The sequence below is a fragment of the Lampetra fluviatilis genome, chromosome 49 (assembly GCF_964198595.1).
Source record: "Lampetra fluviatilis chromosome 49, kcLamFluv1.1, whole genome shotgun sequence".
Classification (NCBI taxonomy): Eukaryota; Metazoa; Chordata; class Hyperoartia; order Petromyzontiformes; family Petromyzontidae; genus Lampetra; species Lampetra fluviatilis.
This window is the reverse complement of record NC_136323.1, coordinates 2,871,446-2,899,113: the sequence shown is the minus strand read 5'-3', so window position 1 is coordinate 2,899,113 and position 27,668 is coordinate 2,871,446. Positions and strand designations below refer to the sequence as shown.

Here is a 27,668-nt window from a genome sequence, read left to right as displayed (position 1 = left end):
TGTAGTATTTATGACTCGTGTGTAGGCATTGGGAGCGCCTTTCACTGTTACGATTGCAATTGTAACACATATTCAACATTTAAGACATTGCATCTCGGGTCTTGCTTGAACTCTTTTATGAAAACCGCTATCTTTATAATTGAAAAAAACTGAAGCGCATCCATATTCAAATCAAGTGTCTCTAAAATAAACTTTAAAAAAATAGGCTCTTGTAAATAAAGTGCATGTAAGCGTGCCAGTCTTCCTCGACCAATACTGCTCGTCTCCGAGCATGAATAGCCTATAGGTACTTGTCGTAAACATGGCAAGCGAGGAAACGGCAAGTCTCGACAGAGACGTAACATTTCCGACACGCGCGGGAGTTGCCGTGCTTACACAAACGCTTCCAATGCACACAAACCCACGCGCTCACATGCTTACAAAAAACATCCACACGAACACATATAAACAAAACTGCGTTTTATGTTTTAGTTTGTCTTTTTCCTGCACCTTCGATTAGCACGGTTGGCTACGTACGGGGCGAAATAAGTTCAACATTCATACACATACGTACAAACATGCACATATACACACATACATGTGCCTTAATATTGTATAATCACAAACACTAACAAAAACAAAGGTATACACGTGCATATAAACACAAACATTAACTTATACACGTCTAAGCTGATGTACACAAACCAATGGGCACAATACAGATAGTGTACGTACTTAGATGTTTACATACAATCACACATTTTGAAACACAGGACAGACACAAAAACGTGTTCCTAATCACATAAATAAGCACACAACAAAACAGCCGCCAGTCGTCACTAAGTGGCGGGACGGCACCACAGCACTTGTGCCAGTCTAGGTGCCCTTTGAGGCCACGTGAAAAGTCGAAGGCTTGCTAGCAGGTAACGGGACATACCCAGCCACGTCTTTTGCCTCCAAAAACAGCAGAAAACCCACAGAGCAATCAAATGGAATGTTCGCATAAGTATGCACGCATATATACTTTCAATATAATCACATTCTGACAGATATAACAAACGTTTGGATACGCATGCATACGCGCACATCCAAACACGCATCGCCTGTATGCTTAAACTATTGTAGCGAGAGCTGTTACCGAGCACCTATAAAGGCAAAGATCCCACCGGTATAGCTTACATATTTTGTTTTGGCAAGTGTTGTCACATACTTGGAACACACACAGACATACACTGACGCCCGCTCACACGCGCCAGACAGTCTCCAAAGTAGGTTTCCTGATCGTTGGTGTGTTCGCTTGTGGTTGGTGGCAGTGCACGTGTTGGTGGTCCGGTGGAGTTTTGTGTTCGCCTGCTGTGGCAGGGTTTGTTATGGGGTGCAGCAGCGGTTGTGTTTGTAAGCGCGCACGTGTTAAAAACGTACTACACGAGGAGAGAGACTCGCAGGGCAGAATTGCCGGGCCGTCGTGTTGTTTTGCGCGATCCAGTGTTTACTGCCACAAAAGGCGTTATTGCTTTATTGCTATCTTGTTGTCGAGAGGGACAACAGAAGTGATGCATATAGATTGCATTTGCACAATTGACGAGATCGGTCATTTACAGAGGGGACTTGGAAAGCATGCTTAACGCGATGGTTATAGCCTTCCACAGTGGTGAATTATGTTTAAGCTATTTAAGTTGCACGAGTGCTTTTCCACGTATCGTATATTATAAGAAATCACATTCGTCTCTGGGTCTGTTTTTATTATTATTATTTACGTTCATATTGTGAAGTAAATAGGTTCCTTGTTGAATGGCTTGCTACCTTAGCAACATGATTTCAACATTGCTACACGCAGCTTGTGTAATAATAACAATAGTGCAGTGATGTCACTGAGGAATGCTGCCGCTTTGCAATGGATTAGTACACTGGACCTGCAATCCAGAGGTCGCCGGTTCGATCTAACGGCGCGGTAGTGATGTATGCTTCTTAATTATGCATATTTCTTAAATCTCCGGCCCCACCTCTGTCCATCCAGGAATATCATTGGGTATATCAGTCGACAGACAGGTCGAGTGTGGAGGGGTAAAGTGTTGGTATCCACCACCTTAAATATGAGTAGGCCAAAATACCCTCGAGAGGGGTCCACTAGAGCTCCCTCCAGTAGAGGTTCTTGATTCAGCAGTGGAAAAAGGGCTGCACCTTCACCACCTGTAACTCTAACCTGCGCACCTTGTGTTGTTTTTTCTTGTCCATCAGGGGGAGGTTGGTGATAATGTAATCCAAGCCGCGGAGTTACAAAAATAACAAGGATACCAAGTGTCGATCTCTACAAGGCGTGAGTGAACCTTTCAGCTGGCTCTTCATCTGAACGGCACGGGCGCCAGAGAGAGGCTGACTGACACTCAGGAGAGCATGTCTGCGATACCAGCCGCGCCGCAGGGCGCTCAGCCTGCCACCGCAGCGGCCACCGCCGCCAGCCAGAGTGTCAACCCGTCTCCCCCCGAGACATCCAGCCCTGTCAAGCCAGGCCGGCTCACCAATCAGCTGCAGTACCTGCAGAAGGTGGTCATGAAGGCCTTGTGGAAGCATCAGTTTGCCTGGCCCTTCCATCATCCCGTCGATGCTGCCAAGCTCAACCTGCCGGTAAGCAACTGAGTATTACTCTGTTCACCGAGTGTCTCTGTTTTGATGAGCAAATGTCCGAAATGTAAAATAACAAGCAACAAGCCGCACAATCATGGTTGTAATAGAAAAGAGTTGACACATTTCATGAATTGAGCAAGGTTATAAAAGCTTAGGAAAATAGATGATGAAGGGAATTCCAAAGGCGAGCAGTGCAAGGCATTAAGCAGAAAGATAATTGTTTTGACCCGCAGTGTGGTGGCTGAACACACTACACAACTGTTATTCTGGTAGAAAGTCCTCAACATGGGGTGCGGAATGGGAGAGTGAAGCTCACGGAAATAGTAATGATAGCGATCGAGGAATAAATAAGTCAACGAACTGGAGTGAGCGAGTGACCAGAGTGCTGGATCATCAATCACCCTGTGACTGCCTTATGTTGCATTCTATCAAGCACCGTGAGATAGGGACTGGATACACCACTCCAGATATATCGCAGGGCAGCCAGGAATGAGTATTTGACTATGTATGTATGTTGAATTTCTTTCGCACCGTACGTAACCAACCGTGCTAATCGGAGGTGCGACAAGTTAGCATTGTATATAGTACAATAGCACACATCTTACCGTTACATATCTATCCTGACCAATTAGGTAAGGAATGGAGTGGGGTACTGCACACTGGTACATAGTGTTGTGTGTTTATCGTAAAACATGCTCCAGCCTTGCTATCATGTGTGTTTATCTGCTACAGTAATAGACAACATTTATCAAAATAAATATCAAAGTACTGGTTTGGCAGATGTACATGAGATCCATCACTAACATTGCATTATGTATATGTGCACCTCTTTTGTAATCTACTCCTGTAAGTCGTGGGGGTTGTTTGACCACGTACTACTCCCTTGGTCAATGCGGATGGATTGAAGGAAGCATAGAATTACAGCGCAACAGAGGGTTTTGTTCCACTGTTCTCTGCTGCCAATAACATTGCCTTATAATAGAGTATACACAATTATTAATACAATAGACTGATATTCCAGGCAAGTGTCCTTTTAGAAGAGAGGGCACAGATTGACTGAATTAAAGTTGAATATCAAACTTTACATTGGTGCCCTAAAAACGTACAATTTGAGTTGGGCTAACAGTTTATCCGATAGACAATGTGATTTCCCGAGTGAGAGGTGTGGCTTTGCCCAGCTCTGTCATTTTGCAATGATCAGGGGAATAGGTTGTCGCCCTGTTCTAAATCAAAATTGATTGCACACAATAGCAAGCTTCCATTGTGATCGTTTGTGCCCCTCTGTAAATGGGACACTGGACAGGTTGCTTAGCTTCCTTGACGCACTCCACATCGTGCAGCACGAAAGGGGGTGTCGCTTAGCTTCACCTCTCCCAGCCCCATAATATTTGCATTCACCAACTTAGAATATTTCGCCAAGCTTGTCGTGCGGATGTGCCAAGTGCGCTTTGCCAAATTTTTACCCCCTCGGCGTAGGAATGTTCCCTCACTTTGTGTGGAGAATTGTTACTCGTTTGCTGCCAAAATCGAAGTGTTACAAAACCTGGCATGTTCAACTCTTAACAACATTTCCCTGGGTGCAGCCGGCGTGAAATAATGACAGGCTTTCCTCAGAACATTGGCCAGTGCTCTTTGGACCCGGTGAAAGTTACACTCTCGACAGCAACAGCAACAGCATCACTTTCCGATTATTCTTTTTAAACAATTTGAGGGTGTCACGCTCTGCTTCATAAAGCGGACGACATACTTAATGTATATTTACTTACAATTTGACAAAGCGACTCGGATGTGTCATATAATGCAGCCCGGTTATATAATTTGAACGCTGCTTCACGGCAAGCTATGTCTCGTGCGCATTGACGAGCGCCCCGTCGTGAGCTGTATATTTCAGGGAGGCAACAGGTGCACGTACACACCTACGCCCGTTTTGCAGCGGCTCGGAGAGTCGGGTGTTTTATAGCTCGCTTAACAGCCACTCTGTAAAATAGTGTAACCGGTGCAGAGAAAAACAACTTAGGGATGTGGCCAGCCTCGTTTGCTCTGCCAGTGACCTTGTCCTGTGCGCAGACAACACCGCCTCCACTGCCGACGCTTTTCCCAGGGTCGTTAGAGTACGCAGGCAGCTTACACGACCTCCTGTTACCTAATTCTCCATTATCTGCCAGTGATTGTGTGCAAACAGCCATGTCTGGTTCTAACCCCCGCCCGCCTGCCCCCCTCCTAGGCTGCAATGTTCTCCGCGTGATCCGATGTTGCGTTAAAAGTTCGAGGCGTGATTACATGTGTCACTTCCCTCGCCTCGTGTGCCCCTGTCCGATGGGTATTGAGAGATACTGTAGCTCCTAAATAATTTACACGCTAACCTCTGTCTAATGGGCTTGGATTAGCTGTGCTCTCGGTACACTTGAAATGTTCAGTGTACCACTGTAAGGTGATAAGAATGCGTATATTGAGATAATGTTTATCAAACCAGAAGCGCTAGTATCATGAAAATATTGAATGTTATGTAATGTATACGAAAACATGTATCGGCTATTAGCATAATAAATATAATTTGTTCATGACATGAGCTTTGTTGTAGGCCTTAATCTAGCAGTGGAATGGTCATAGTTGATTGTGATTATTTAATCCATGTAAAATGGTGCAGCAGTTGCAGATTGGTTAGCGCACTGCCATGAACCCAGTTCGTTGGTTAATGATATTTGATGTTTGTACCCCTCACTAGTTTTGTTTGTTCTCCTCCCACACCTCCGATTCGCACGATTGGCTACATACGGTGCGAAACAACTTCAACATACATACAATGAGCACTGACCAGCATAGTAAAATATAGTCACAGAACCCTCGTGACGGAAAAGCACGTGGAGGCATTGATCTAGCAGCGGAATTGACAAAGGGCCTTACATTATTGTTTTGTTTTATAGAATTGAAAAATACTATTTTGCACTTAAACTTCTGTTTACTGCACATATTGGATACGATTAGTTGAGCTAAACTGAGTTGTGAGCTTCCATGTCACAGAACAAGTGTTGTTGTTCCTTGTTTAACAAGCAACTGTCTTCTGTTTTTAAAGGATTACTACAACATTATCAAGAACCCGATGGACATGGGAACCATCAAGAAGAGACTGGAGTCAAACTTTTACTTCACAGCTGTGGAGTGCATCCAGGACTTCAGCACCATGTTCACAAACTGCTACATCTACAATCGGGTCAGTGGGGCATGGTGCAGCTTCACGCCTTTCATTGACTTACGGGCCGCTTGAAGTTGCTTTGCCAGGCTTTGATGTACGCTCCTGTAATCCACTGCCTTGAAGGGATAGGTGGGTCACGGAGCGGTGTAAAACGCCCCAACATGGCTTGGCAGATCGTAGTACAGAAAGTGGGTTTGATCACCTGTGTTAGTATCTGCGTTTTTGCCATTCCTATGATTGGGCCTTCCCTGTGTTCTAGTTTACTCAATGTACAAATACTACCATGTAGATATTCCCAAATTGTTCTGCTGTAAAATAACTCGGTGATTTTTTTTTCATTTTGCACCAAGCTGTGTCCGGCGCGATGGTTGACGTAGTTCCCCCACGTGCCGGGAGATTTCAGTGTTTGGATGCTCGTTAAAATGGAATTGGCCAAATATATCAATGCAGGACCCTCCTGAACGAACATGTCTGGAAATTGAGGCTTTTCTGGTGACATAATTGATGTTAAACATCCAAATTAAATACAAAATATCTCAGTTACATGTATTTCATTTATTCCAGGTTTAACGACACATTTATATATTTACGTGGTATAACCCCAAAACCTCTATTATGGATTATACTTTATTTGTTGGTCACTGAGATGTAAACATCATAGATGGTGAACATTTCCAGCAAAATCAAGTGGCCAATCTAGCAGTTTGAAGTTGCATCAGCTCAGTCCTTTCATGGGTTTAGAATTGGTCGATTGCATTCAGTCTGTAGTTTAGATTTCTGTGTTTAACCAGGTGGGAACAGAAGAGACTCTTCCATGATAGGAGTTGTATTCGCAAGAGTGACCTGTGTCTCCAGAATGACAAATTGCTGAAACAAAATAGAGCAAGGAAAATAAAAACAAAATCGAATGAGAAATACATAATTCTTCACGAATGATGTGTATCAACTTAAATTAAATTAAATGTTCTGGAACACAAGTTGAGTTCGTAAAACATTACTTTTAAAACACTCGCGGTAAGGTTCCATTAGAGAAAACATTACACACCATTTGCCAAACAAGTGAGGACATATATATAAGATAAATTTGAGAGCTTGGGTGTCCTAGGAGGCTGTGTTATTACCTTGCGATCTTTGCAGTAAGTGGTTATGCATGACTGTGTGATGCCTTTCACACACGATAAGGCTTGGTATGCATTGGGCCTTCAAATGAGAGCGCGAGTCGTGCTTCCCGACAGCTCTTGGAAACGTTTTGCGTGGATCACTCGGTGATTTTTATCTTTTTTTTTTAGCAAACCCGCATTTTTGCTGCTCCAGACAGCTTCTCGCGGCCCTCTTGAAAATATTTTAGCTTCGCGTGTTTGTCGACAGCAGTCGAGAGAACATTGGGGCGCGTGTGTGCTTGTGGCCGTGGGTGCGTGACATCACGCGCAGCACGATTATTTCTCCCGTCGGAGCTTGCCGCTGACTGGAATTAAATTTGGCATTTGTGTGTGTTGGGGTGAAATGCAGTTGTTGAGAAAAAATAATGGTGTGCCGCAAAAACACTTGAAATTTTTATTCGTGAAAATAACGTTCTGCTGAGAACATTGTTTTTGTGCCGTTTGCTGGCTGCGAGAAAGTTGTTTTGCTGAACTGCAGTGGACAAGTGCCTGCAGCTTGCAATGTTCTCCAGATCACTGAAATGCCATGCTAGTAGTGTGCTGCTGCTCCAGGTTGTATTTTAAGCACAACGTTTAATTTGATACAATTAATTGAAATGTATTAAAACGTATAGACTGGCAGATCTCTTAACATCTTTCCAAAGCGATAATAGCTATTCAGAATGTAATGAGTTACTCCTTTTCTCATTCACGGATATTTGGTACATTCTCTTTGTTTTTTTTGGTAAAGTCACGTAGGTAAAACATTAATAAAGTAAATAAATGAAAACAACTAAATTAAATCACAACGTTTCGGAGGCAACTCAAGCGTCCCTCGTGAGGGAGGCTTGTGTTGCCTTATTTTATTTTATTAATTGTTTTACCTACGTGACTGTACCAAAGAGTATGAATCCTTGCAGGCACGAAAGCTTCGGATCTAGAATTTGTTACATTGTCACAATTATGTGTCTGGATTTCATTCAAGGAACATTTATGTTTTTGTTCTTTTTTACCATTTCGATTTTATTATATCTCTTATATGGTGGGATTAGCTCCAGTGGCCAAATAATTGATCTCAAAAACACATTTCCTGGATTAATCGGTGCATCTTTGTGTTCCTCACCTCGTAGCAATATTTACTTTTTAACTACTGGCAAAAGCAATGTTTGCATATACTGACATACTTTCTGCCCATGTATGATACTTCACAATTATATGAAAGTGAATTTGTAAAAAAAAATAAGTAATGTAATTAATCACTGCAATCGTGATACAATATCATTTCGATGTATGTAGCATCTGATTGCAACTGCATCTCAAGATACTGTACAAAACGCATGGAAAGAGCAATTGATTACATAGTTAAAAGAGATTGTTTATTCCTCCAATGTGTTATAGGTTCACCTTTCCTAGCAGCATATTTGCAAAAAAATTCACACTTGACCAGATTAACTGTCACGTGTTTCACCAGCAGTGCATTGTCACAGTGCTTCCTTTGGGTTTGCTGCGCCTTCGCTGCAGCTGTTACCACCAGCAATGAACCGACACGTTGCTTCTGCGATATCCGCGCATCTCACGCACGCAGCGTTTCTTGCGCGCGCGTGTGCCCCACAGCCCAACGACGACATCGTGCTCATGGCGCAGACGCTGGAGAAGTTCTTCCTGCAGAAGGTGGCCGAGATGCCCGTGGAGGAGATAGAGCTGGCGCAGCCCGTGCCACGCGGGCCCAGAGGCCGGGGTCGCAAGTCGACAGGTAAAACCCCGTAATGGTCTCCTCCTCCACCCACTATTCCCCACCCTTTCAGCACACACTGGGCATACAAGATACCCTACTGCCCAGTCAGAGCTGCGCTGGGCATACAAACACACACAAACGCACGCATACATTTCCCTTTTAATGCTTTTTTACAATTAAGGTTGACAGCATTAATACATTAGCACTGTCTGTCTGCCTGCCTCTTTAACATGGGGTCACAGTACCTCTCATAAAGATGATCCAACGCAACTCAAAATGTTTGTGTAAAGTTGTGTTGCTATTAGGGACCGCCCCTATTGATCAAAGGCTTCCCCAAAATTTGGCGGTCAAAATATAAACGCGGCGCTGAATGGTTAAGCCCTTTCAGCCAAGGCGTTGATGTCACACGCTATGTTCTGTCCTCGCTTGTCCACGGCTTCATGACGTGTGACGCCATTTCTGGACGATGCACGGTATGTGACGTGTGACGTCATCTCCATCTGGCTCGGGAGGGAACGTTACTGTCACTACTAATTAAATGCTTCGGGGGGACAAATGCTTATGGATTAATAAAAAAGGGCTTTACATGTAACCGGCAGCCCATTGAGATTGAACATCTACTTTTTGAAATGAGATCTGGGTTAAATAAGTAGAAACTTTAGATTGATAAATTGCAGCAATTGTAATCATTTTTGAAAATAATAATGTAATGATTCAAAGCATGGTAAAACAAAATCCAAACGTATGAAAACATGTTTGGTCGATAGAAGCAAGACATATGTAGTTAAAACAAAATAAAGAATTAACCGTCCTTTTTTTATGTAAACTGTCAAACAATCATGTGCACGGCATTAGCGTGTTTAAAAATACACCCAAAGTATAATTGTTAACATAGCTCAAAACACATGTATATTCATATTGTACAATTTAATACTTTAGGATATTGTTGAAAGTTTACCTGTTTGGCATTGATTCTCAGTTGCGTTATACTGAGACATTGTCACTCTGTGTATTAGCATCGCACACAAAACGATGTTTAAATTGACACTGACAGCAAAATGTACCTTGACCCTGACCACATAGCTCCGTCAAAACCACTCAGTGTTGTTGTCCAGATCTATAAATTTCTACTTTTTGGCTGAATAGCCCAGCTCTAATTTCGAGTGTAGGACTTTTGTGACAGACCCAGACAAACCTGGGATGATGTTTTTTTTTACGCTTAACTTTTAAATCTTTTTAGCTATATTCCTGCACGTAACGTAGCTTACAGAATTGTCAGGTGCGTGTAATTGTCACTTGATACTGATTCTATAGTGTTGTAAACATGGGTGCTTCTATCTTTAGAAACGTACCTCTTTTAGTTGGTTCTATTGCGTTCTTAACTTTCTCATATGCAGTTATTAAGATAAAATCCATCTGTAGGCTTAGATCTCCGGTGTCTGTTTGGATTGTACCGCACGTTCTTCGACACAATGTCTGACGTTTTGCTCCACGTGCTGGGAGCTTTTTCGTCACGATGCCTTGACGTGGGTGCGAAACGCCGGACGTCTTGCCGAACGACACGCTCTGTAGTCCGGAAACGCATCGGAGATCTATACAGCGCAGCCCGCGAAAACCTACTCGGCCGTAGTGTGTAGGCTTACTCGGTATTGCAACGCGCAAGTGTATTCGTGTCGCTATTGTGTGTCGCTGTGCTTAAGGCAAATAAAAACTGAGGCATTGGAAAACGACTCACCCTGTGCGGACTTTCATTAACGAGCGGGAGCGCCGTGTCTTGTACTCCTACTAGCCGTGAGCGCTTGTCAACAACACGTACCTTTCCCTCGCGCCCTCCCAGCCGCCATGTCGCCGGGCGGGCTAGGCCAGCAGCAGGCGGTGCCGGCGGGCGGAGTGGCGGGGACGCGGTTGCCGGGCCAGACAACGCCCCAGCGGCCTCCCAGGGCAGCCGCACTGGCGGCAGCGGCAGCCAGCGCTCAGCAAGTCTCCAACGCAGACTCGCCCCCGTCTGGATACTCTCCCCCTCATGTAGGTCCCTCCCAGGGGTCGATTGTGTGTGTGTGTGCGTGCGCGCGTGTGCATATTTGTGTGGCGGTGCGTATGTCGGCTGGCATGGTGCTGGCTACACCGCCCCCCTCGTGCGCCATGTTGAACTCGATAGGTGCTCGCCAACAGTGATTGGCCCAATAACCAATGTAGGCTACGCGGGAGGTGATCTTTGTTTTTGTGGGAGGTGGAGCGACGGCGTAGTCGTTCACGCACTTACTAATCCAGTAGTCTCAGTTGAGTTCTAGGCCATAGCCAGCGTTGGTGACGAGTGATGTCTGAACCGATCCTCAGCCTCCCCTAGGTCAACACTGCATGGTGTTTTGTGTAAACATCAGTACTGGGAAGACAAAGGTGGCCACGCATGGTTGCTGGCCACACAACGCCCTCTTGCGCCTTGCCAGCCTTAATAGGTGCTCGCTAACATCACATTTCACAGCAGTTAAATCCTTTATAGTGCATCTTTGACTCGCATTTTTTTTGTGTGTACGCAGTATCACATCCTGAGTCGGGCCTATATCAAGTCCTGTCCATGTTATCCCCAATTGGTCACGCACCATGGTCTTCACCAATCCTGCTCATCAGGAAGGGGTGGATGATGTAACAAAAATCTGGACTTGAGTTGGGCAGATGGGTAATGGTCTACATTTGAGTCGTAAAATCTGTATAATTTTTGCCATCAATTTATGGTTTACTTTCACCAGAAGTGTAATGAGTTTTAATATCCCATGTGACGGCACCATTGCATATTAAAATGGATTACAATTGATGGCCGATCTAAAACGAATCAATACCCCATATAAACATACTATCCAACTGCGGTAGATTATTTCTTTAACACACTGAGGTTTGCTGTGGGTTGAGAATGCCATGGATATTTTTTTCACTAAAACGAAGTGAAATGCAGGTGAAGATACGAGTAATTTACATTACCAGTGCTCCCAGTTTATCCGAAAGAGGCTTCTGACAAAGTCTGTATGCCATTTACAAATTTTAAATAAAGCTGTTGTATTCTTGGTTCTACGTGACTTTACCGAAAGAGCCAATAATATGAATCCCTGCAGTCAGGAAAGTCGACGTGAAATGTGCCTTTACATGCTAAATTACTCAAAGCACAAGACAAAAAAATTTACAAATATTTTCATGGGTTCAAATTGTAACGTTTAAAATAACAGTAATGGAATAGTCGGGGTTTGTTCGTACGTTTCTTGTGTGTAGAATATTATTTTGTTTCAGTTCCCATGGTTGTGGCATCCCTCCTTCAAAAATTTTTTTTTTCCCCCAAAAATCTTCTCTTCCATCCTCCAACGTACTAGTTTCAGTGCAACGTTAAGCTAATTTGCCTTCGCCAAAACTGGATTTGCAATCTAGGGGTCACTGGTTCGATCGACCTCCCGGCACGGCATTTGAAAGAATGTGCGAGTTTCTTGAATCCTCTCGCCTCTACCACTCATCGGCAGGTGGCATGTGGGGGGGTAACGTGTGGGCACTCCCATCTCTTCCAAGACATCTGGCTAGCGTGGAAGCATAGGCCAAAATTACTCTCCTGAGGGACCCTCTAGCAAAGGCCCTTCCGCGAAGTACCTTACTTTCTTGACACAAGCTTGCCCCGTCGCGAGTTGGCGGTAATGGTTGTCGCGTGTCGGTCCCTCCCGCAGGTGGTGCAGCGCTCGACGCCGGCCCGTCCCGTCGCTCCCCCCACCCCCGCCATCCCACCGGCCGCCACCCCGCCGCGCCAGCCCGCCCCTCCGCGGCAGCCGGCTCCTCCGCGGCAGCCGGCCACGCCGCGGCAAGCGATCGCCCCGCCGCTCGCCCCCCCTCCTCCTCCTCCTCGGCAGGTCGCGCCCCCTCCTCGGCAGCCCGCGCCGCTGAGGCCGGCCACGCCGCCACGGCAGCAGGTGCCCCCGAGGCAACCAGCGCCGCTGCGCCAGCCCGCCCCGGGAGTGGCCCGTCAACCGGCGCCGCCGAGGCAACCGGGCCCGCCAAGGCAGGCTGCGCCGATCCGGCAAGCCGTGCCGATCCGGCAGCCTGCTCCGGGACCCCGGCAACCTGTGCCGCCCCGACAAGGCGTCCCACCAATAAGGCATCCAGCCCCGCTGATACAGACTCATCCCAACTTCCAGCCTGTTCAGGTTAGCGCTGTGTGTGGGTGGTGTAACCGAGTATGTGTGTCCGGCTAGCTCTGTGTGTGTATCTGTGTGTGCAGACACAAGCGCCGTTTTGACTTTGCCGCCACTTCGTGGCGAATGGTGGCTGTTATTGTGGCAGGGTAGCTGTGTATGTGTGAGTGACAGGTGTCTGTGTGGTAGCTGTGTGTTTACATGGTAGTTATGTGTGTGTCTGTGTGTCTAAAATTGATTGTGCTTCTGTGTGTACACATGTGTATTTGTTAATATTGTGTGTACACATTAGCCATGTGTATTTACAGGTTTGTTGTATGTGTGCGTGTCCTGCTTTTCATGTGCATTTGTGTTGACCACTCCTAGTATGTGTATTATATATCCATGTTATAATTTGCAAGAGAATGTGATTCATTTTCCAACACTGTCGAGATGATATTTTAAGTAATATCACAAAGTTAGTAAGAAATTCAAGTCCTGGAGGGATAATTAACTCTTCATTTGAGCAGCAGATAACGTACCTTTGAGTTCTCCATACGAATATGGTGAGGGTGACGGGCTTGTCGTGGTCCCAAAAAGGTCCCACCAACTACTGTGTGAAACCTGATACTGACTTTTGTACTGTCAGTAGCTGGGCAGATGCAGTGTTTCATTGCATTGAGAGGCAGCGCGTGTTATCGCGTTAATTATATGGTATGCGCATTACATAACAGATGCATACCCATTATTTTCATGACACTTGTTTATCCAAGAAAGCCTCACCGAGTCTCAATAATTTTTCAGGAGGGTCTAGCGAGGTGTTTCACAGTAGAGGGTGATGTTGCTGTTGTGTAATCCCATGGGAGTGATTTTTTTTCTGGTAATTTTTTTTCGCTTTGGGATGTTCAATACCAGTTACATTTACACTATGAGACCTCCTTTACCAGTGGCAAAATATAGTAATAGGTTTTTACCCTTTCAACTGGTACAAAAACTGACACCTTTTTACAAGGCATCATGTTTGCAATAACCACAACACAAGCAGTCAAAATGCAAACAAAAAGAAACAACTCTGATGATGATAATGATATGCACTGTCCTTGAAGTTGATTGGTCCACACCTGAGACAGCTTTTCTTAGAGCCTAGTCTCCATTGGTGTTGGACCAGATGACGCCAAAAGGCGTATGAAGGCATCATCTGGTCCAACACCAATGGAGACTAGGCTCTAAGAAAAGCTGTCTCAGGTGTGGACCAATCAACTTCAAGGACAGTGCATATCATTATCATCATCAGAGTTGTTTCTTTTTGTTTGCATTTTGACTGCTTGTGTTGTGGTTATTGCAAACATGATGCCTTGTATAAAGGTGTCAGTTTTTGTACCAGTTGAAAGGGTAAGAACCTATTACCAGTTACATTGTATGCTGCTTCAACCTTCGGAGACACACTAGCGAACCCAGAGGAAACCCATAGGAGAACGGGGAAAGAGAATGGACAAAAACCCCCTTCACAGGAAGGCAGCCGAGCCCGGAACCGAACTGAAGACCCTCATTGTAAGGCACAGTGTAACCACTACGATGCCATGGCATGTGAAATAGACACAGCAGCAGTAATAAAATAATAATGTACATTTGTAAGGCGCATTTCATCATGTGGATTATTGTGCTTTTGACTGAACCAAAAGGCAAGATTTTTCGGTTAGACTATAAAATCTCACACAAACCTTGATGTCCTTTCATGCTTTCTGTTACAATGGAAAGAAGGAAAGGCAGGTGGCTTCTCAGATGCGGAAAGGGTTGAGGTCATCGCACTGGATTCACCTTCCATTAAGCATTTTTAAAGCTGTGCGGTGGGTTCTTATTAGCGGTTTCGAGTGTCCTTGCAGGTCACCGTGCAGGGAAGGGGGGGGGATGCACATGTGCATCAGTAAGTACATTGATGGACTGGAGCGGCAGCGTACGTTTATTTACCCCACACCTCCGATTAGCATGGTTGGCTATGTACGGTACGAAAGAAGTTCAATGTACATAGCCGAGTAGTATTTGCCTTTTGTCAAACCATATGTTGTCTTATGCTTTCATCACGTATAAAAGTGTAGAGATGTTGGGATGGAGCAGTGGCGCAGTGGTTAGCACACTGCTGGGAACCTGGCGACATGAATTCGATTCCCAGCCACGGCTAACAACAGAGGCGAGTGATATCCAAACTGTTTCTATCTCGCCCAGTTTTCCTTTGTTTTGTTTGTTTTCTTTTTATAATTCTAGTGTAGCAAGTCACAATTGCGACTTGGACTATCCTGGTCTCTTGAGTTCTCACCAGGTTAAATATAATAAGCTTCAAACACATTCCTGCATTGACCATCATGGATAATTTTTAATCAAACAGCCCCCCATGATTGGTGTGGGAAAGCCTTCATTTGGGATTGGGGTGCCACGGTGGCAAGATGTAAACTACCTCGCCTGGTATGCAGGAGGAGGTGGGTTCGATCCCGACTCTGCCTATATATTGGGACACCTCCGGTTGCTGGGCCGTCTCACATTGACATGCCAATCTTTCACATTTACGTTCAAATTCCTTCTCTAGCTCCGCCCACTTACCCTTGGGTTGGGCCCACCAAAATCCTATACAGGTAGTCCCCGACTTACGGTGGTCCGACTTACGATATTTCGATCTTACGATGGCGATAGCGATATGACAAAATTGTAAAATATTTTACATTTCGCGCGGCAGGCAAACGCAGCAGCGTACGAGGTACGATACTGTATGTTGGGACGCTGCCTGGATGTACTGTACGCATCTCCCGCCTTGCGTGGCGATGCCTCTCACTCTCACCAGCGGTCGACGGAGTTAAGTTGTCTCGGTGTTTAATGCATGTTAAAAGTTTTGATAGCAGATAGGAGTGTTTTCTGAACAAACTTTCAATGAAATTGCAGTTCATATAGGTAGGCTAAGAATTTACCTTGGATTTTTTACTTTACATTTTACTGTGCAATACAGTATTGTAATTAATAAATACATACAGTATATAGTTTATACAGTACGGTACTGTAAATTGCTGTTTTGCTAAATTATCACCATTCTTTAAGACTCCTGGGTAGGCTAGGCCATTTTCGACTTACGATATTTTCGACTTACGATGGGGTCGTCGTAACACATCTCCATCGTAAGTCGGGGACTACCTGTATAAACTCTTGTTGCAGCAGCTCTTTCTATCCTACGTCAGTAGTTTTCCTGCCGTGTTTGTTTCACCTGATGACGGTTGATTGCGTTGCGATCGAAACGTCGTGATTTATAAATTTTCTATCTACGTGACTTTTACCGAAAGAACCAAAGAGTATATATTGGGAGTTTGCACGTTCTCCCCCAGGTGACGTGGATTTCTCTCTGGGTCCTCCGTTTATTTCTTTTACATTTAGAAACATGCGTTTTCGAGTATTTGCCTTCTATACATTTCAACATGATGAGCCATTTCATTGAGCGAACATTTGTAGCCAGGTGACTTCTGAAAAAGAGCTACATAGCTCAGGGGGCCGAACCTGGTAAATACATTTTTTTATATTATTGGTTCTTTCGGTAAAGTCACGTAGAAGGGAAATAATAAAATATTGAACCAATTAAATTATCACGACGTTTCGATTGCAACACAAGCAATCATCATCAGATGTGAAAACCACAGCAAGAAAATTTGAAAAACAGTGGCGTTTTTTTCTTAACGTCAGCACCACGGACCTTCTACGTGACTTTACCGAAAGAATCAATAATATGAATCCCAGCAGTCACGAAAGCTTTAAATCGAAAAAAAATGTTTTAGTTTTAGATTCATCGTAAATTATTATTGTAGATACATTACAGTATTGGTCATCGAATAAGTGTTTTGTTACTCAGTTTCTGTAGCCACAGTTCTGATTCATAATTGATGTGTGGGTTCGGTCCCACGGACTGTTCTCTGTTCATCAGTAGTATGGAGCGCTGGCGTAATAACCGCATGAGTCACAGGTTTATTGGATATTTTCTTGACATGTCACCTATGTCAAGCATAGAGAAGAAGTGAGTCAGCTGCTGCAGGACTTCCATGAGCCACTTCTACACTCTTTGGGGTGATGACTCGTCACCATGATATTCTGCTTTCAGGGAATATTTCAGAGTGACTCAATTGCTAAGCTCTTGGATCGCGTGTAAGGAAACAGGTCTTGTAAGTGTGAGCAAGTAAGTGATGACCAGTGCTTGTTTAACGCATCTCTGACAATGGTATATCACAAATCGGCAAGCGCATGTGCTGATAAGCAATCTGAACTTGGCATTGGGGTTTTCACTCTGCAATAACACTGATGTTTGGGAAGTTTAATATTACATTAAGTGGTTCTGACTGATAATAATAGTGATGTAATGTATTAGCTTCTGCCAGTCTTGCCCTTCCTGTTTAGCTGTTTTTTTTAAAAGCACTGTCATGACAAATGTGCATTATACTGTTATGACTCAAGCTGGGACTGGTTACTTTTGGGTTATGTTTTTACTACGCATGCCTCGAATAGTTCTCCCAGAACGAAACACTCTTACCCTGGCCGATAAAAGTATTTAAAATCTTCCATGCCTTATGTCTTTGTTTTTTATAAATTTTCGATAATGGTCTACGGGCTCTCGGATTTGATTCGCCGTGCTCTTGCCAATAATAAACCTGACTCGGCTGATTAGACCTGGAAGGTTGAAACTGGCCCAGCGTTTGCTTGTTTAAACAAATTCTGTTGCACGTCAATATTGGTATGGAAATCCAAGAGGCTGATTAATGTTTTGCTTTTTTGAAATTCGGAGATCGAATAGACTTGTTAGCTGTAATATATTCAGTTGCAAGACAATCATTTGTCGTAACGCTACAACTAGGTCCGACATTGACTTTATTACATCGTATATCGATAACGTATCACTCTTCTATCATTACTGCCATGGCTACTGTTCCCATCAACTCCACTCATTGATTCCTACACCCATGTTGAGGACTGTATACCAGACCGACCGTTTTGTCTCGCCCTCATTGTGTTGTTTAACCACTACACGTCACAACAACACACTCAACCACCCACCACCCACTCGCCAAACTGTAAATCACAGTACCTATTTCTGCTTCTTCCTAAGCACTTGCTCCACTTTGGAATTCCCTCCCATAGTTAATCTTTCTCAAGCTCGTATTACCTTGCCCAATGCAAGAAACTTGTTAACTATTGATCTGTTGAAAGTTTGATTGTGTTGATTGTTGCTGACTGCTCGATGTTTTGGCCGTCTGGACCTTTGTTCGGCAACTCTGTTTTAAAGAAAATATAACGATTAAACTTGGGTGGTGCATCTTATGGAGGATCAGGTTTGCTTGGTGGGGTTAATAACATGGCCCACGCCCTTATTTCCGTGTTCCCTTCCCTCTACACAGAGAACATTTGTATCACAACTGAGCTAGGTGTCCCATTAGCTGGATGCTAAACATCTCTGCTTGTGGTAATAATAAGTGCGTTGCTTGCCAGCACCAAGTGTTCCGTGTGTTTTTTAATGTTCATGCTTCTCACCGCAATACTTTGGACACGTGGCCAAATTTTTTTAATTTGGAATGATCAGGTTGACAAATGCACGGGGGAAGGGGGGGGTTTCCCCTGACATCATGAGCACTCGAAACATAATTTTGGGAGGATTTAAATCGTGTCATTCATTGAGTGATTCTCATCAGCTGCAGCTTTAAAGACAGCTTTCCGTACCACCGTTTAGCACGGTTGGCTACATACGGTGCGAAACAACTTCAACATACGTACAGACATTTGTTTTTATGCCGAACATTTGTTGTGCTGTAATAACCTAATGCATGTGTAACGTTCGGCATAAGATATGACATTAGGATTAAGGTCTATATGGTGTAGAGTTACCGGGTGTTTTGCTAGTGGCAGTCACAGTATTCAGGACACCTTACTGAAAGAAATACATGTTTTTAAATGCCTTTATCTTTTAATTAAACAACTGATTTCTGGGGTTTCGTAATGGGACGTGTCGAAGAGGAGATCCACCGAGGAGATGGAGCGATAAACCCGTTCATGTGCAGGTACTAGGTGGATTATTACATCCCGGGATCGAGAGAGACTGCGCTGGCTTGGGGAGACATTCATCCAGCAGTGGATTTCCTATGGCTGATGATGATGATGATCATGATGATGATGTCTTGGGTGACTAAAATGTTTGTCGGCTGTGGTGGCACTAACCTGTAACTCGGCACTAATGGGTTCATGGACCTGTCGGTGCTGACCTTGAGAGTTTTCCCATCACAGGGTGCAGGGTGACCCATTTATCCATAACCCCACTGATTTTAACGACCATATGATTTCTCAGCAGCTGATTGAATATTATGAAATGTATGGCTCCTCCGTGCCTTACAGAGGAGAGCATTACAAGAATGAATTTGTGTATTACATGTATGTATGTGGAACTTCTGTCACACCGTACCTAGCCACATGCTAATCGGAGGTGTGTATTGAGACGTCTGAACGCTTTGAAATGAACGCCGGTGTAGTCTGGGCATTCCAGATCCCTCCCACATGCATAAGACGCCTTGAAAAGGAATTGGATAAAGATCCCAATGCAGGACTTTACTGACAATAAGTGTATTGAGAATGAGGCTTTCCAGACAGGCAAACTGCACAAATACCATTTTTAAACATTAACAGAAGGAGATAACAGTTGCATTTTAGGGTTGTTTCAGGAGTCTGGTCACTCACCACACCTATAGTCCGGCGTACCGCTGCGTTACGTGAGCGAGACGAGAGCTGATAACCGATCGCGCGAAGCGGTGGCGCGCTCGTAACCGTTGCTCGCGGCTCCATCCTGCGTGTACGCGGCGCTAGCAGCAGCAGCACCAGCCGGCCGGACCGAGGGGCCCCAGTGTGCCTGCCGGCGTGGGCAGTGCCGTGGTGGCGAGCGCCGTGTCCAGTCAGCCGACCTCGCAGACGCAGCTCATGTCGCAGCCCATGGTGTCGCTCACGCCGCTCAATATCCAAGCCTTGCCGCAGCCGGTGCTGTCTGTCGCCACACCGCCAGCGTCCAAGGTGAGGCGGCTTGCCCCCCCCCCCCCCCCCTCTTGGGCCCCTGCGATGCCGTGATTATGTTGTACTTGCCGACTGTAGCCCAGAGGTCGCAAGCGGGTACCCGATACCCGTACCCTACCCGATACCCGGCTACCCGTACCTGGCTGGGTACGGGTAGCCGTTTGCGACCCTGGTGCGGCCGGGTACAGGTAGGCCGTGAGTCACTGGTGAGTTACCGTTTGTCACTCATTTCGGGTAGGGTACGGAACGGGTACCCGTACCCGGCCGGGTACGGGTACCCATTTGCGACCCTGGTGCGGCCGGGTACGGGTAAGGAATCAAAACCCGTTTGCGACCTCTGCTGTGGCCCTCAGTTTGTCGGAGTTGCGACTCAATTAGAGAAGTGTTTCTTGGACTGTAATCTCACCCTCATCCAAACTCTTCCCTGGTGGGTGGTCGCTCATTCTTCTTGGCTGCTCCTAAGAGCCTGGAATAATTCCCTCCATATAGGTAGGTGATATGCAACATTCTAATTGTAACTGTGTAGTGCTTGGCTGTGCACAAATCAGAAGAAATGAGGAAATTCAGTCTTGGAAATCACTGTGAATTTGGAGTTCCCTCTAAATGTCTTTTACCAAGTTCTGATAACCTTGCTCAATTTACGACACGCTTTCATTCTTATGTTTTACATCTTTAGTCGTGCTGTTTGGTGCTGGGCGTTTGTAATTTTTTTGGGCCTGTAATCCGGAATCGTGATTATTGAAACCAAAAAAACTGCTTTATTCTCCCCCTGTTTTGTGTGTGTTTTGCTTGTCTCGCAGGTGCCCGTAACACTATACAGACTCCCGATATAAATGACATGCCATACAAAACAGAGATGACTTCACATTAATAACACTTGGGGCCAGATTAATATCTCAATGAAATAGGCAAACGATGACTCGCTGTTGGTATTGAGGAGACCCTGGCACATGTTATCATTACGTCTGACTTAGAGGAAGGTTGGTTCATCACATAAGTTGTGTCCAGAGTGCAGTCAGACAACTTTGCATATGAACGTGTTCACTGTCAAACATTGCATAACCTGTTAAACCTGTATCTCTCATTTCAAGCTCGCTTTTCACGCTTGTTTTTCACATGGCGCTCGGTGTTCCACGTCCTCTTTTAATTACTTGCTCACATCATTGCTGGAGGAAGGCTCCGAGCTCTCGAGAGCCCGATCAGAGGGCCTTCAGCCTACTCTTCCACGCCAGCCAGGCATCCTGGAAAACGTGGAGCACCCACACTTTACCTCACCACGTGCGACCTTCAGATCGGCTGATCTTGTTGAACCCATATATGCTGCTGCTGCTGGGTGGACAGGGGCAGAGGGATATTTAAGAGAGCTGCCCCATCGTTTCATCTGCCCCTCCGGAGAGATTAAATTGAACCGGCGATCTTTGGATTACAAGTCCAGCGTGTTAACCAATTTACAGCACCGCAGCTCCCACAGCATAAGAGCCCTGTTGTTAAGCGTGTCGCCTTTCCCTTAACGATCTCGCTTTCGCCCCGTGGTACCAATTGGGCAGGCGCAGCGCAAAGGCGTCAAGAGGAAAGCAGACACCACCACACCGGTGCCCTTGGCACTGGCAGACAGCGAAGAGCCCACGCCGCCCAGGGTGCTGGCTCGACGCGAGAGCGCGCGCCCCGCCAAGACGCTGCCCAAAGACCTCCCCGACTCGCAACAGGTGCAGCAGCAGCAGCAGCCACAGCCGCAGCCGCCTCCTCCCCAGCAGGTGGTTGCGGTGCAGCAGCAGCAGCAGCAGCAGCAGGCTGCTTCCACGAAAACCATGACAATGACCACCACCACGCCAACAGCGACGGTGGCCTCCCCCGCCAACGCGACGCCGCAGCAGACGCCGCAGCAGCCGGGGCCCGGCAGACGCGTGCGGCAGATGTCGGAACAGCTCAAGCACTGCAGCTCCATCGTCAAGGTGGGAGAAGGGGGGTGCGTGTAGGGCAGTAAGGGCTGGGCCGACGTTGACCACGCTTGCTGTCAACGACGTTGATGCCACCTTTGCGCGACCTCGATGTTCAAATGACCCCCCATGTCGGACACCCGCTTGGTTGACGCCAGGACCGCACTGCGTCGCTGAGCAGTGGCTGGTGTAGGCCAAGAGATATCAGCCTCTTGAAGGCGTACCGGCTGAGCATCTCTAACGTGCACGGTTGGTTCCCTTGAGGCATTGGGCCAAAAATGATTTAACGGTACCACATGGGGCTGCTTATGCTAACAATTATTTCCTTGAATTTTGTTTTATGTTTGGATCATAAACATGTCTGATAACAAGGTCAGCATGGTATCATCTTTTTAGCAGAAAAATTTCGTTTAAAGAAGGGTGCCTCTTTTTCGTTTGATGGAAATTATCGTTTTTTGAGAGGAAAAAAAATCACATTAATATGAAACACACAACGGAGTATGGCATATGAAGTGTGTATGGGAAACATATGGTGTTTCTGTCTGCCTGTGGTGGACAATTCTCTCGTTTGGACATTAGGAGTATATTTCAGCCCAGGTGGTACCAAGCAAGCCACATTCCTCATGGGCCTAGGGGCTGGGTGGGTTAGGAGTAAAATTTGCTTTACTTTCATGCCTCATTGAGTGTCACAGGCACTTAGTTTTGAGAGAGTAATGTGGCAGTGTCTCTGTTAGTACTATAACACAAATCGGGATCAATTAACACGCAACACATTTTAAACAAGCACGAGTGTGAATTACACGACGGTCATCATTGTTCCCAGTTAATCCATCGACGACGCATGTTTTTAACGACAAAAAAGTCGTCTCTTTCGCAGTCTTTATTATTCCAATTAGATTTTTCTCCACAGTAGGCCATTGTTGTTGAGCTTCACGCCTACATGCAAAAGGTTTAGCCTAAGTCGCTAAATTGCCAGGGGTTGGCTTTTCGTGGACGATTGCCGAGCTTTAAACATTCCTTGGCTGAAATGCAGAGTGGTCCGTTTATAAATACCCCGCTCAAATAATGGGGGAAAACAATGGGGAAGTAACATTTTGTCTTTAAAAGCATCTGCATGTTTGCCACCAATCTCAATGCACTCGCTAAATCTTTGAACACTTGACCGATATGCTTTATCGAACATAGCTCGTCTGATTCGCGAACAACATTCTAATCATTAAGAGGGATCATTCGAAGTCGGTAGGATATCTGTAACCGGATCCGCTTGGATACAGAATCTCATTGACCCAACGTTACCACAGTGGAATGCATGGCACGAGGTTCGTGACGGTCGATATTCCCTGTGGACCGTGTTTTGCTCTGCAGGAAATGCTTGCGAAAAAGCATGCGGCATACGCGTGGCCCTTTTACAAGCCGGTCGACGCTGAGTCCCTCGGTCTTCACGACTACCACGACATTATCAAGCACCCCATGGACCTGAGCACCGTTAAGGTAAGCGCAGTTGGGACCCTGTCGCTGGCACGTAGCTAGAATAACGGCCAGCGCGCACCTTTTTCACAGGGATGCTGATGGTCATCACGCTGGACTTGCCTTCCAGAGGTCGCCGGTTTGATTCCGTCTTCCGGCGAGGCGGTTAAAATCTGGGCACGTTTCTTAAATCCTCACCGCTTCTGTCTGCCCAGTATTACGAATGGGTACAACATGGTGAATTGGCAGGTTGCGTGTGGTGGGGTATAATGTGGGTATTTTTACCACCTGTGCCTAGATGTCTGGCCAGTGTGGAAGAGTAGGCCAAAACCACCTTTTTGGGGGAGGCGCTTTCTTGAGCACCCTCTAATGGCGACAAGCTTGAGATGTTGTTTATTTGTAGCTCAAACAAAAATCCAATGTTGTCACAAGTTGTAAATCTGTTATTGAATGGGCGTAAGGAAAGTGTGCACGCGCACTTTGTAAATCTAAAGCTCGTCCAAATGCCATCAGTATTTTGTCATGAATCGACCCTTCATCCGTGGGCGATGCCAAACAAAGCCATTCCTTTTGCTCCTCGCCAAGGTTACACATCCTCTGTGCAATTTTAACAAGAGCCGGCTATTGTGCGGCTGTGTCACCGCCAAATCCGCGTCGCCCATAATCGGCGATTAGGAGGGGGGGGATCCAGGATTTACGTGAGGGCACGAGGCTGCGGATGTGATTGGGCGGCGAGGAACTCTCTCCAAAGCCGATGCGGTTGACACATTTGGTAATTTATTGAGATAGGCTTAGCTAAAGTTACTGCTTTTTAACAATGGGGATTTTTTTTGTGTGTGTGGGCATTGATGGGGGCTCTGGATGGGTGCGAGGGGCTGGTAACCCCTCCAGCTTCAATTAATTACCAGAAAGCCACGGGAAAAATATCCAGCTAAACTTGTGGGGCACAGGTGGTGCATCGGCCAGTCCTCTTAGTCAGTCGACCCACGGCACCTGGGTCTGTCCCGTGACCTACCAGCGGGAGTTCGACACTTCACGTGGCCTTAACGTGCACACAGCCTGGCACAAGCGTCGGGGTTGACGTCACCGGCACTTTGTGGCGAATGGTGGTTGTTGTTGTTGGGCAGTGATGGCAATAAATCTGGTAGCAAGTGAGAGACTCTTTCTGCTGAGGCTCAAATGCAGAGTTTTGATAGCTGGCTCCAATACATTGCCCTCCTACAAATACAGGTAGTCCCCGAGTTACGATGGTCCGACTTACGATATTTCGATTTTACGATGGCGATAGCGATACGACAAAATTGCCATAAACAACCTAACATCGTTCAAGTATGCCGACGACGGACAGCATCTTGGTGAGTACAGTACAATATGAAACGTTACAATACGTTCAAAATTCATGTAGCGATTTCATTTTAAGGTTACCACGATACGATAGGTGCAATGCATGTTAAAAGTTTTTATAGCAGATAGGATTGTTTCCTGAAAAACTTTCTATTAAATTGCAGTTCATATAGGTAGGCTAAGAATTTACCTTGTTTTTTTTACTTTACATTTTACTGTGCAATACAGTATTGTAATAAATAAGTGCATACAGTATCTAGTTTATACAGTACGGTACTGTAAATTGCTCTGTTTTGCTGAATTATCACCATTCTTTAAGATTCCTGGGTAGGCTAGGCCATCTTCGACTTACGATATTTTCGACTTACGATGGGGTCGTCGTAACGCATCTCCATCGTAAGTAGGGGACTGCCTGTACGTGCATTTGGGACACCCCCCTCCACAGGCCAACCAGCCACTGGCTGCAAATTGTTTAAAATGTCACGTGGTGAGTCCCATCTTAAAATGCAACAAAACGATCGAGCCACTCCTCTGCTCTGCAAGCTGCACTTTTTGCTGGAAATTATCTAGAAGATACGCATTTCAAATGTTGGTCATGTAGCTGTGATGCTCCTGCACAAATTCAGGGCCCCCCTATATTTGGCAGAAATTGTGCAAAATTGTGTTCCAAGCTGTAAATGATGCTCCACTGATGAGAGCTATTTTATTACAAGAATGGTTGGTGAGATTAGGAATTCCTGAACGGACAGATGTACCGGAAATATTATGAATGCTGTCACAACTCATTAGTTTAAGACTACATTACAGACATTATATTCAGATAGCGTATTAATGACTCGGGAAGTGAACACAAAACAAGCTTTAGCCTCAAGTTTACATTTTCGGTTTAGTGCATTCTCATTTGTTCTGTGTATTGTATACAGTGTTTGTTTTTCAACATTGTATTCTGCTCTGCAATCACTTACTGAGTAATACTGGTTGGAACTCCTGGTTACACCAGCCCACAGGATTATTCTGTCCGTCCGTCGTGCATCCAAAAATGGGAGGGGTGGGGCTGGGTGGAGAGGGGAGGGTGGGGAGGGGCTGTGTGGGGAGGGTGGGGAGGAGCTGGGAGGGGAGGGTTGGGACGGGCTGGGTGGGGAGGGTGGGGGGTGGAGAGGGGTGGGGCTGGGTGGGGAGGGGCTGGTCACCCCGTGGTTCCCTTATAAAACTCAACGTTCAACCTACTCACGCCGGCTTGTGCCCGCCCTCAGTCGGCCATATTTGCGGAATACACCACGCCGCCGTTGACCCTGGCCATTGAGCAACCCAACGTTCCTACCAGCTCCCTCCGCAGGAATGTATTTAAATACCCGCACGTGTTCCGGCACCCGCGAGATGTACCGCTTCACGGGGAGGTTTAGCGGTGTCGACGATGACGCGTTGCGTTTTGTTCCCGCAAATGCCCCTGTGCTCAGGTGAAGCTGGACAATCGGGAATACGCCGCGGCCCACGAGTTTGCAGACGACATGAGGCTCATGTTCTCCAACTGCTACAAGTACAACCCACCTGACCACGAGGTGGTGGCTATGGCGCGCAAGCTGCAGGTAACGGCCCACCTCCCACGCTCGGCCCGGCACGCCGTGTCTTGTGTAGTCGCGGATCATGTGTTGCGGTTGTTCCTGGCGAGTTAACAGAGGCTGGCTTTCCCATCTAGCGAGATGCGTTCTTAAACAGGACCATGGTGCCATTGAAGCTATGTTTTGACAAGGGCGTCTTGAATTTCGATTTAAAGTTTTCGTGACTGCAGGGATTAATTTTCTTGGTTCTTTCGGTAAAGTCACGTAGAAGGGAAATAATAAAATAATAAAAATAAAACATAATAAAATAATTCTCACGATGTTTCGGCTACAACGCAAGCAGCCGTCCTCAGGTGAAGAATGAAACGCCACCAAGCTTGGGCGTCCTGATTTAGAGCTCTCTGTGTGACTGAGTGGACTTCATCACGTGCGGATTACTTATCCTTCTTCACTCCGTCCTACATGCTCCTCATTGAATAACCTAAATATATAGGACCAATACATTTATTTTGCTGGCTGTGATGTTTTTTAGCCTATTGGTTTTTAAAATAATGTTTAATTGAATCAGCAGTGCTTATCCAAACAAACAACATTGCAAAGATAGTGATTTTATGTTTATATATTTGCAATGATAAATAGCATTCCCCTCTCTTTGTTTTATGTGAATATATGTGTTCAATCAACATCAAGCGTACAAGAGTTCTAATAATAATGGTCATTCATGAAAATTAAATGCCTGTGACAAATGTTAACTTATCATTTACCTTTCAATTTAAAGCTTTCGTGACTGCAGGGATTCATCTTCTTGGTTCTTTCGGTAAAGTCACGTCGGGGAGACAGACAGCTGCCTCCCCGACAGACCTGGTCTTCGCCTGAGGACGGCTGCTTGCGTTGTGGCAGAAACGTCGTGAGAATTATTTTATTATGTTTTATTTTTATTACTTTATTATTTCCCTTCTACGTGACTTTACCGAAAGAACCAAGAAGATGAATCCCCTCTCTTCGTTATATATAAATATATGTGTACAATCAACATCAAGCGTACAAGAGTTCTAATAATAATGGTCATTCATGAAAATGAAATGCCTGTGACAAATGTTAACTTATCATTTTCCTTTCAATATAAAGATTTCGTGACTGCAGGGATTCATGTTCTTGGTTCTTTCGGTAAAGTCACGTCGGGGAGACAGACAGCTGCCTCCCCGACAGACCTGGTCTTCGCCTGAGGACGGCTGCTTGCGTTGTGGCAGAAACGTCGTGAGAATTATTTTATTATGTTTTATTTTTATTACTTTATTATTTCCCTTCTACGTGACTTTACCGAAAGAACCAAGAAGATGAATCCCCTCTCTTCGTTATATATAAATATATGTGTACAATCAACATCAAGCGTACAAGAGTTCTAATAATAATGGTCATTCATGAAAATGAAATGCCTGTGACAAATGTTAACTTATCATTTTCCTTTCAATATAAA

At 45.5% G+C, this 27,668-nt stretch overlaps 1 protein-coding gene across 7 annotated transcripts in view; it reads left to right on the top strand.

Annotated features, from left to right (window-relative positions):
• Nucleotides 1-27,668, top strand: part of LOC144948444 (uncharacterized) — a 42,881-nt gene that overhangs the window by 807 nt on the left and 14,406 nt on the right. For 5 of the 7 annotated variants that reach the window (XM_078877919.1, XM_078877924.1, XM_078877923.1 and 2 more), the window contains exons 2-10: nt 2,218-2,604; nt 5,678-5,815; nt 8,551-8,689; nt 10,509-10,696; nt 12,373-12,846; nt 19,684-19,884; nt 21,432-21,836; nt 23,187-23,312; nt 26,090-26,218. In XM_078877919.1, coding sequence (XP_078734045.1) covers nt 2,374-2,604; nt 5,678-5,815; nt 8,551-8,689; nt 10,509-10,696; nt 12,373-12,846; nt 19,684-19,884; nt 21,432-21,836; nt 23,187-23,312; nt 26,090-26,218 — 2,031 coding nt within the window. In that variant the 5' untranslated portion in view covers nt 2,218-2,373. The remainder of the gene's footprint in view (nt 1-2,217; nt 2,605-5,677; nt 5,816-8,550; nt 8,690-10,508; nt 10,697-12,372; nt 12,847-19,683; nt 19,885-21,431; nt 21,837-23,186; nt 23,313-26,089; nt 26,219-27,668) is intronic. The other 2 variants (XM_078877918.1, XM_078877917.1) reach the window with 2 other exon arrangements.